Source organism: Pseudorca crassidens, chromosome 3 (genome assembly GCF_039906515.1).
Source record: "Pseudorca crassidens isolate mPseCra1 chromosome 3, mPseCra1.hap1, whole genome shotgun sequence".
In the NCBI taxonomy this organism is placed as follows: Eukaryota; Metazoa; Chordata; class Mammalia; order Artiodactyla; family Delphinidae; genus Pseudorca; species Pseudorca crassidens.
In genome coordinates this window covers 126531376-126542036 of record NC_090298.1, presented here as the reverse complement: position 1 = coordinate 126542036, position 10661 = coordinate 126531376, and the positions used below count along the sequence as shown (strand labels likewise).

General features: G+C 54.8%; 1 protein-coding gene across 2 annotated transcripts; it reads left to right on the top strand.

Moving 5' to 3' along the window:
- Positions 1–424: 424 nt before the first annotated feature.
- Positions 425–9606, top strand: CD74 (CD74 molecule). 2 transcript variants are annotated; one of them, XM_067732275.1, is made up of 9 exons: positions 425–674; positions 4634–4806; positions 5035–5108; positions 5648–5710; positions 6480–6575; positions 6851–6938; positions 7969–8160; positions 8653–8715; positions 8986–9606. In XM_067732275.1, the coding sequence occupies exons 1-9, from the start codon at positions 598–600 to the stop codon at positions 8994–8996; spliced, it is 837 nt and encodes a 278-aa protein (XP_067588376.1). In that variant the 5' UTR covers positions 425–597; the 3' UTR covers positions 8997–9606. The 2 variants fall into 2 exon arrangements, with proteins under 2 accessions (XP_067588376.1, XP_067588377.1); XM_067732276.1 differs by lacking the exon at positions 7969–8160 and having other exon boundaries at positions 432–674.
- The last annotated feature ends 1055 nt before the right edge of the window (positions 9607–10661 follow it).

Sequence of the window (10661 nt, the reverse complement as noted above, 5' to 3'; positions counted from 1 at the left end):
AGAACCATGGACTCAGGTTCATAAAATGCTTGAGTTAGAAGAAAGCAGAGGGAACAGTGAATCCAACTTTCCTCCTCCATTTTGAGATGACATAACTGAGGACTGAGAGAAGGAGAGGAACTTGTCTAAGTTCACAAAGGGGGCACAGCCCCTTTCTGCACCCACTCATCTATAGGTGAGAGGGGAGACAAACAAAGCATTTTGGGTATTTTTTGCTTCAAAGTGATTTCCTGTCTAGGGAGTGAACATTTGCCTGTTTCTCAAAACATCCAAAGAGCCTTATGAATCCACAGGTCTGCCCAGAAACAAGTGATGAGGGCCCTGGGCAGCCAGTGAAAGCATGCTGGCCTTTCCACCTGCCTGGGGGACCTCCCCCGACTCATCCTGCCCCCTTAAAGGAAGCTTTGCTCAAGTGGGGGGTATTTCCAGCTTTGTGGCTTTCACTTCCACTTCTACTAGGTGGGCGGAGTGCCCTCCTGTGGACGAATCAGATTCCTTCTCAGCCCCAACTTCAAGAGGTGAGCCAGGGGCTCAGCGTCCTAGACAGGCAGGAGGCAGCAGCAGCAGCAGGAGTGGGGAAGACCAGAGGCCGGAACCATGGAAGACCAACGCGACCTCATCTCCAACCATGAGCAGGTGCCCATGCTGGGCCAGCGCCCCGGAGCCCAGGAGAGGTATGTGTGAACGGCAGGAGAGCGCACACAGACCTTGGGCCGCACAGAGTGCGCAGGTGCTACAGGAGGAGCAGTAGACCGGGAGTCAGAGGAGGCATGGACTTGGGCTCTGACCCCAGTGCTAACTGGGTGATTTTGAGCAAGTCTCTAGCCCGCTCTGGGCTTCAGTTCTCCCTCCTGTAAAGTGAGGGAGCTCCTCTAGGACAGGGGTTTTAACTTTCTATGCATCATGCACTTCTCTTCTGAAAATCAAGAGAGCTCTGGACTCCTTCCCTAGAGCTTCACACAATATCAGCAGCTTCACAGAGTCCCCTGAAGCTGGGCCATGAGGCCTAGGTTAGAAATTTTGGACCAGATTTTGAAAATAGTATGGATCCTAGATGGAGCAGATTTTCTAAAAGAGATTGGTAGAAGCAGCTCATCACAGAGGAGTTTCCTCCTAGTTACCACAAATTGCTATATGTGTTTATATCAAGGGAATTATCGTTGCAGGTGTCTGTAGAGTAGATGGAGACCTCCTTTGCCATCACAGGAGGGAATGAGAGATGTTGGAGGGGGATCAAAAAAGGGTGAGGGGGTCTCTGGCTAAATTTCTAGAAGGGACTGTGGGTTGATGTGGGTGGTACCCTGCCTGTTCCCCTCTCCCTTGCAGCAAGGGGCCAGCACAGCCATCCAGAGGACCCCTTCCCAACTCCAAGATGGCCTCATCCATCTGTTCCCCTGAAAAGAAAAGGCGTGGTTAGAATGCAGCTACCCTAATGCCCCTGCTCCCCCAAATAATTCGCAAATGACAGGGACCTACAGTTGTGATGTCAGCTGTTGCCAGGCAGAAATGGGTTTGGGAGAGACTCTCAGAGGTGTCATGAGGAACTGCATACTGTGGGACAGGTAACTAGAGACCTTTAGAGACCATTTTCACAGCCTGTGAAAATCCTGGGGAATCCCATGGCTAGGAGGGCCGACTCTTACGAGGGCTGGATTCTGGTCCAGGTTCTGCTACTGTCATGTGTGACTTGGATAAATCAGTGTCTCTCTCTGGGTCTCAGTAGTAGTAATAATAACTACGACAAGAGTTATGATAATAGTTCCTATTCACTGTATACCTGTCACCAATCTTCAGTCACTGTTAGTCATTACTATGATTAATTTTGTGCCAGACATATAACTAAATGCTAAACTCAATCGTAATTCTCTTAGAAACCCTATCAGTTGGGTACCTTTTTTTTTTTTTTTTTGCGGTACATGGGCCTCTCACTGTTGTGGCCTCTCCCGTTGCGGAGCACAGGCTCCGGACGCGCAGGCTCAGCAGCCATGGCTCACGGGCCCAGCCGCTCCGCGGCACATGTGGAATCTTCCCGGACTGGGGCACGAACCCGTGTCCCCTGCATCGGCAGGCGGACTCTCAACCACTGTGCCACCAGGGCAGCCCAAGTTGGGTACTTTTATTATTCCCATCTTTACATAAGAGAAAGTTGAGACATATCAGTAAGTGACTTACTTAAGTTATCGCAGCTACTGAATACTGGAGCCAGAATTTGAACCCCAGGACTAGTCTGATATCAAAGTTTGAGTTTATTCTACCATCTGACCTCCTTCTAGAGGCACGATTTGCAGGGAGGGAAGATGGGTCCCCCTCTGAGCTCAGGCCTCCCAGTGAGTTGCAGACCCAGCATGGGCTCACTGAGCAGAAAGGGTGCCCCCTCGTCAAATCCTTGTCTAATTTTCCTTTTAGTTCAATTACTGCTTCTAAAAACTGTCCTGGCCTGTTTTGGACCCTTTTGTGAACACTTCTGCCTGGCAACATTTGTAGTTCTGGTTGGCTAGAATCAGTTCTGGTTGGCTAGTTCTGGTTGGCTCCCAACTTTGGCCAATTATTATTACTAGTCAAGAAAGAGGCAGTAGAAAGGAGGAAGTGAAGAGAGGGGTGACAAGGGCTTCCCTGGTGGCGCAGTGGTTGAGAGTCCGCCTGCTGACGCAGGGGACGTGCCCCGGTCCGGGAAGATCCCACATGCCGCGGAGCGGCTGGGCCTGTGAGCCATGGCCGCTAAGCCTGCACATCCGGAGCCTGTGCTCCGCAGCGGGAGAGGCCACAACAGTGAGAGGCCCGCGTACCGCAAAAAAAAAAAACAAAAAAAAGAGAGGGGTGACAAGAATTGGCCTTTGTCTAGAAGCAGGAGACAGGCAGTCAAGATGCATAGATAGGAAGGCATCTAGATGCTCAAGTTAACTGTTAACTCCTTTGAGATTCGTGCTCAGTGTTACCTATGGGGTGCTAACCACACGCTGGGTATGGAGTCGAGAGTTTTACCCCTGCTCTTGTTTTATATAACAACCTTTGAGTAGAGTAGATGTTCTTACCTCAAGTTACTCACTCAGAGAAGTTAGGTGGTGACTTGCCCCTGGTCCCCGAGCTAAGTGAGTGGCAGAACCAGGATTCCAATCCAGGTTACATGGTCTCGTCTTCATTATGACTCTCTAGAGTCTCAGGCCTTATGAGAAACTGAGGTTCAGAGAGGGGATGGCGGGAGGCAGAGCTGGGGCTAGACTGGGTGTGGGGCTGCTGAAGGGGTGAGACTGTAGAGCTTGAACTCAGGCAAGACCCAGACTTGGGTGGACTTTTCACCACTTCAGAGGCCAGGCCACCCCTGTTCCTTGGGAAGGCCAATGAGTAGGATTTGTTTTCCCCTCCTGTCGGTTTTTCTCCTTTTCTCCACACAGGCTTTTTACTTTCTCCTTTCAGAATAATAATCCCTTGGGCTGGGCCTTGGCCCAGAAATCACAGAGGACTGACAAGCAGAGAGCCAGTGAGAATGAGCCATGTCTGTGATGTCATGAGTTACTAGGCAGCAGGGTGTTCCTGCAGGTTCCTAAACTATCCTTGCTGATTGCTGGAGTAAGCAGGGTGCAGTCTCGTCCTCAATTTCCAGTGGGGTCCTAGTAGTTCTACCCCTGGGGTAGGTGGGAGAAAACAAACCGGTCAGGAACTCTCAGGGTCCTGGGGTGGGATCCTTACTTCCCCGGCACGTAATATTTACATGTGCCCTCAAAAGTGTATCCAAGGCCAATAGCTCCAAGGGCTGGCCGAGGTCTGGCCACCCCTCCCTGTGCAGCCAGCCGGTCCAGAGAGCGTGAGACGTTCTCCCAGGTCATACAGGCTCAGGCACCAAAATCCTGCTGAGATACGCCCCACCCTGCTTCCTAACCCCCATCCCCGGTAGATATTACCATTCATAATACTTCTGTGGTCACAGACAGATCTTACTTCAGATGATGACCACCAAATTCTAGAATTGCTGATGTGAGAGGTACCCATGAAACAGGCCCAGAGAATGGCAGAGATGTGCTCAGAGGCACAGGGAGTGTCTTGGGCAGAGGATGTATTCCCACAGGGGGTGGTCCCTGGCCCTGCTCCAGCCAGACATTGTCTGATGCACCCAACCCACTCCTAAAAATGGCAAGGCCTCACTTCTCTTTTTCAGGTGGGCTGCATGCTCTGCTGTCCAGGCCCTACTTCCTTCCTTCATCTCTGATTTCACTACAGGGGTTGGGTGCATAGTGGGGGCTGCCTGGAGGGCAGCCCTGATCCTCAGGAGATCCTCTGGTAGAGGGAACCTGGGGAGACCCTCCACCTCGACCCATCATTGCACAGGTGGGACCAAGGTCTGGAGAAGACAAGTACTTGTCACCGCTTCTTCCCCACGCAGCCTAGGCCCAGGGGCAGCTCCAGGATTTCCACCTGGGAGGGCTATAGGGGCAGCACTGGTTGGAGGTAGGGGGTCAGGGGAACGTCTTCAAGCTGTAGGTTCATAGGCACCTGTTTGTGTTTAAAGTGTGTGTTTGTTAGGGGTAGCTGAGGGCCGAGGGCTGGAAATGGGGGGCACACTCCCCACTCCCTGCTAGTCCTCGGGGCAGCCACCTCCGCGGACCCTCTTCTGACCTATCTTCCCTGCCCCCAACAGCAAGTGCAGCCGTGGAGCCCTGTACACAGGCTTTTCCATCCTGGTGGCTTTGCTCCTGGCTGGCCAGGCCACCACCGCCTACTTCCTGTACCAGCAGCAGGGCCGCCTGGACAAGCTGACAGTCACCTCGCAGAACCTGCAGCTGGAGAACCTGCGCATGAAGCTTCCCAAGTGTGCGTGCCCCACCTCTATCCCCACAGCCCTCACCCCCCCATCCCCACAGCCCTCACCCCCCCGTCTCTCACCTCAGAAGACCCCTCATTCCTGTACCCAGCTGCGCCCGCTGTCCCTTCTCTCTGGTCTGGAATTCCAGCCCCTCATCTGGGTCTGAGATCTCGGTCCCCGGAGCTGAGTGCCCTCTTCCCTGGGGCCACGCTCATGCTGTACCTTCTGCCCCACAGCCGCCAAGCCTCTGACCAAGATGCGGCTCAGCGCCCCGATGCTGTTGCAGGACCTGCCCATGGAAGGCCCGGAGGTAAGGCCAGCCCCAGGGCGGCGGAAGAGGGAAGCATTACCTAGCCTGGATGGAGGGCAGGTGCCAAGGGACAGGGGAGGACAACTGGCCCGGGAAAAGTAGAGCTGGAGAGGGGGTCCTGACTGCTGGGGGAGGAGGAGGAACTCCAGAGGTGGGGGAGGAAGGAGCCTCTTGGGGCCCTCCCTGGGAAGAGGGCTCAGTCCTCCACAACTTACGAAATACTTCTCATTTCCCAAGCATCTCACAGTCCCTCCTATTCTCAGATCCCTTGATATCATATATGGATAACGTTTCTGTTCACTAAACGATCTCCCGTCCACAAAGCCTTGGGCAGGAAAGCTTATGCAGAGTTGACGAATAGGATATTGAGGCAGGAAGGTAGTGACTTGCCCGAGCCCTCACATTTGGAGGTGGCAGAGGTGGGCCTGTTGAACATCTGGGAATCCACACTCTCACCCAGACCCCAGCTGCTGGCTCTGCTCTAGGGCCCCTCCTCCATGGGCCAGTGCTGGGAAACACCCTATTCCTTCCTTCCACAGCCCATGCAGAACGCCACCAAGTATGGCAACATGACGCAGGACCATGTGATGCGGCTGCTCCTGGTGAGTGGAACCTGGCCAGGCATCCCTGAGCTCCTGCCCCATCCCCATAAGCCCCCAGTGAGGCTATGCTTCAAGACCTGCGCCATGCCTGGCTCACAGCAGACATCCAATATGGGATCACCAGATTAGTGAAGGAAGACAAGTGTGGCCCTTAAACGTTATATGAAGTCCAGACCCACCACTCCCCGTTTTGTGTTTGGGATGGAGAAACCAAAGCCCAAAGTCTGGAAGTGACTTGCTGAAGATGCCTGTTTTTTCCTTCCCCAATTTTTGCTGCATGTCTACTCAGTGCCAGGCACTGTGCAAGGCTCTGGACCCACAATCGGGAGCAATCAGATCCAGCTCCTAGTCCCACGGAGACCTCAGGCTAGCATGGGAGACAGACAGGTGACCAGGTGATGAGGGGTGTGCAGGGGACTTTGTGAGGAAAGAGGCCGAGAACCCAACCTAGCTGGGCGGTTGGGATGAAGTCAAGGAAGTCCTCCTGAAGGAGGTGAGACCTGAAAGATGAACAGGAGCCTGCAAGGAGTAGAAGACTGAGGGTTATTGGTAGAACTGGGCCTGGAACTGGGTCTCCCAACTCCTAGCCCTGGGGTCTTGTAGCTGTGTAGCCGTATTACCCAGACCACTTCCCCTCCCCACTAGCTCCAACATGCTGAGGTCTGGGGTCCAGCCCTCAGAACGGAAGACCAGGGGAACATGGGCTGCACATTAAACCTTGCCTGCCAGGAAGCTTTTTAACCTTCCTTCCTGCCTTGCTACCCTGCAGAAGTCTGACCCCCTGAAGGTGTACCCGCAGCTGAAGGGGAGCTTCCCAGAAAACCTGAAACACCTTAAGGACACCATGGATGGCATGAACTGGAAGGTCAGCAGCTTCCCCTGCCCTGGTACCCTCCCTCTCCTGACATCTAGAGCAGCCCTGGGAAGAGGCGGGGTGAGCAGGGAAGCCATTCTCAGGAAGCTGGAGGCGGCTTACCAGCACCCAGAAAACCACAGCCATGGAAGAGTGACCAAGCCCTGTGGGGTCTCTAAGGAGGAAGCAGGCTCCCGCTGGCCCTCCATGTCTCTGTCCCCAGGGACAGAGTCAGGCTGGGTTGGAGAGGGCTACTGAGCCTGACTCTCTGCCTTTATCCCCATTAGCTCTTTGAGAGCTGGATGCATCAGTGGCTTTTGTTTGAAATGAGCAAGATCTCGCTGGAGGAGAAGCCTTTTGAAGTTCCACCAAAAGGTAGAGGGAATGGGAGCCTTGGGGAGGCAGGGTTTCTGGGAGCTCCCTCAGGGGTAGAGCCTTAGGCACTCCCTGATCCATGCACAGGACTCTCCCAGCCTCTCAGCTCTCACTCCTGTCTCTCCTGCCTGCTCTTCTGGGCTTGGCTGCCCCCAGCCCCCATCCTGTCTGGGGTACCGAGTCCTCCCTTCAGGAGGTGACCCTCGTTGTGGCGGATGGTACTGCACAAGGGGGCCTGGAGCAACAACCACCCAAAACATCCCAGGAGTCATGGCAATGACCTTCCCCACCCAGCACTGCACCCTGCAGGTTCCCATGAGAGGGCTGGGCTCATGATTCTCGCCCTTCAAAGGGACCTCTCCCAGGTCACACAGCCAGCAGGTAGTAAATAAGAGGGCCTTGGGGTTTTTCCATCTCATGGACAATGTATACCAGGGTTTTCAGCCCTAAAGCCTTTATGGGTCCTGTGTTCTCATCCTGGTGCTAATTTGTTGTGTGACTTTGGGCAAGTCTCTTCCCTCTGGGCTTCAGTTTCAGAAGTGGAAGATCAACGGTCCACCGCTCTCTGGGCCTCAGATTCTCCATCACAGAGTCATAGAGGGCACACTGGATGCGATCTCGACCAACTCCCAGCTAATGTCTGAATCCCCTCTATAACATCCCCATCACATAGTAACCCCCACTTCTACTTGGATACCCCCAGTAATGCAAGCTCAGACTTACCAAGGTGTCCATTGCTTTTCTCTAGAAGTCAGAATCACAGGTGCAATTCTAAACTTTAATAGGCATTGAGTGTTTGAAGAAATCATGTTCTGGGATGAATTAGCCACACAGCCATTCACTTCCTCTTTGATCCTGGACCTTGTTGGTTCAGGCCTCAGTTTCTCCATCTGTGCAATGGGTAGAGCAAGTACAGCCATTTGGACAGAAGGCATTAGGCCCACAGCAGTGGTATGTGGATCTCTGGTTCTGCTGAGACCCTGGCCCAGAGCTTGCTCACTCACTGTGTTCACCGTGCCTGTCGCTTCAGTACTGACCAAGTGCCAGAAAGAGGTCAGCCGCATCCCTGACATCCACCCGGGCATGTTCAGGCCCAAGTGCGACGAGAATGGCAACTATATGCCGCTCCAGTGCTATGGGAGCATCGGCTACTGCTGGTGCGTCTTCCCCAACGGCACCGAGGTCCCCCACACCAGGAGCCGTGGGCACCATAACTGCAGCGGTAAGCAGTGGCCGCTGTGCCAGGAGCAGGAAGGACCAGGAAGGCTGAGGGGTAGGAGGTCTCTCCTGGCGCACCTGGGGCCAGGACACTCGAGGTGACAACTCCTGGGGGGCAGCCACTCAGCCATGCATCCACCCACCTGTGCATTCCTTATCTGTTTGTGCATTTATTATTTCTCTCCTCTGCCCACACTCATCTACTTACTCATTTACCCTTCAGTCCTTCCACTTTACCCATCCACGCATGCATCCAGGCGTCTCCAGATCCACCCATCTGATTGCATCACCCCCTCCTTGGCCTTGCTCACTTAACTCCCCGGCCGCACTTCATTGCCGCTTGCAGCCATCCAACAAGCATCCTTCCACTCATGTCTGTTCTACCAAGCACCAGGCTCGTGGCGAGGTTGGGCAGAACTAGCCCATCCAGGCCCCTTGTCAACGGGTGCGGTAGTCTGGGCTGCAGCTAACACGTGGACACTGTGCTCCTTTGCAGACCCACTGGAAATGGAGGATCTGTCGTCTGGGCTGGGCATGTCCAAGCAGGATCTCGGTCAGGGTAAGGGCCCCTGCAGGGGATCTGGTCCCTAGCAGCTTAGCCCCCGAGGGGCCTACTCCCTCGTGGGTAGATGACCCTGGGCCATTCTCCAACATCCATTTCACAGATGAGGACCAGGGTTGGGGGTTTCAGGGGCTATGACGGTCAGTACTTGTACCCAAGCGGGAGGCAGTGGAGGGTAGAGTCCTCGACTGCTCTGAGGCCACAGGATGCTGGGAAGGGGCAGCAACAGGTGACTCCAACCCTAACCTGCTGTGTCTCTCTCCGCAGTCATCCTGTGAGCACAGCAGACGCAGACGCCAGCACTCAGCCAGCCCTGCATGGCCACAGCTTCCCTGGCCCCCTACCCTAGCCCCTCTCCCTCCTTTACACACCCCTCCCCTTGCCGTCTCCTACCCTGCACCTCATTCTATGAGACTCTGGCGCCTGGCTCTCCATCATCCTTGGACACATCAAATAATCAGAACAGCACAGATTAACAATGCAGAAGGGCCCTGCTGCTCAAAACCCCATCCACTAGCAGGGACATAAGGCCCGGGGAGATGGACCATGAACCAGGCTGACCCCCACTTCTGACACCACATGGTGCTCCAAGATCTAGGCCCATGGAAGAGGTGGGCAGGTGTAGGGAGAAGGGATGGCACTGACCCAAGCCCCAGAACGGACACCTCTGCTGTCCCCTCCCCCATTGGCCTCGGCCTTCCAGCCCATTTAACTGTGGGGGAGGAGCCACCCTTTCCCTCTCCCCAGCATCACCCACCCAGGAAGAACCAGCCTCTCCACCCGCAGCCCCTCCTTTCTACCAACCCCCAGTTCCGTCTGCACAGCCAAGCTTGTCATCGGCCCTCAGGGCCACGGCGCCTGTGAGAATAAAAGGTAGTGAGTAGAACACTCCCAGTTCCTGGCTGCTCTGTTGGGTCCGGTTCAAAGGGGGTGAACTGCAGACCTTGCATCCTGTGGTTTGGTGGGAGGACACAGCCCGGAGAGCCCAAATACAGATGCCTGTGGGGCGGGGCCGGGCCGTGGGGAGCAGGGCCGGGCCGTGGGGAGCGGGGCTGCAGTCTTTGGATGCGGACACGCTTGGTCTCCATGTTCCACACACAAGATACATTCCCTACTTCCAAGAAGAAACAGGCTCTTGCCCACAGTTCTTTAAGCACAAGCTCCTCTGGGTCCGGCTTCTCACGTCCCCATTTTCTTTTCTATACTGAGAACAGTACAAGTGTGATGACAGATGGCAACAACATGGGCCCTTGTGTCGGGATCACCAGGGAGTGGCGGCTGTGGAAGTGGGGGGCCTATGTCCTAGTTAAGGGGCGGCCGCTGCAGTGCCCCAGCTGCTCATTACCAGGAGGAGCAGAGGCCCCTGTGGTCAGATTTCTGGACTTTTCAAGAGGAGCCCCAAATGAAGAAGTTCACTGAAATCTCTATTTCTAAGTCTGAAGACTTGCTGTGGGTCAAAGGAGCCCAATAGGACACTGCTCTGCGGCCTCTGTTCTAGATCAACACACTTAAGGGGGGAGAGGCTCCCTGGGGGAGGGCCTGGCCCAGGAGCCCCAAGTTAGGGTAAATGTGGATGCCACCCTGGCTCGCCCAGACCTCCCCAGCCCAGTGTTCTGTTTCTGCACGGCCTCTTGCTGCCTTTAGCAGAAGGCTAAAAGCCTTGGAGCGGACTCCATGACCTTGGGTGCTCCACACTACTCTGGGCTCAGGGAAGTGGCCCTCTGCATCACTGGCCATCACAAAGTCCTGCGGACGTCACCCTGACACATCTTTCACGTTCCTCCACTTCTTGCCTTCATCATCGCAGAACCTCTGTTACCTAGACACGTGGACAACTCAGTCCTAAATGGGCGTCCTGCTCCTACTGTCCCTGCCAGCTACTCTCCACCAAGTACCTCAAGAGAGCCTGCCCGCAGCTTGTCCTAACTTCAAAAGGTGACTTG

What these genes read in the sequence shown, in the direction of transcription:
- CD74 (XM_067732275.1), top strand. Translation starts at nt 598, where the DNA reads ATGGAAGACCAACGCGACCTCATCTCCAACCATGAGCAGGTGCCCATG. An exon ending in GCGCATGAAGCTTCCCAAGT is followed by an intron (nt 4,807 to 5,034) that starts GTGCGTGCCCCA and finishes TCTGCCCCACAG; the next exon opens with CCGCCAAGCCTCTGACCAAG. An exon ending in TGGATGGCATGAACTGGAAG is followed by an intron (nt 6,576 to 6,850) that starts GTCAGCAGCTTC and finishes TATCCCCATTAG; the next exon opens with CTCTTTGAGAGCTGGATGCA.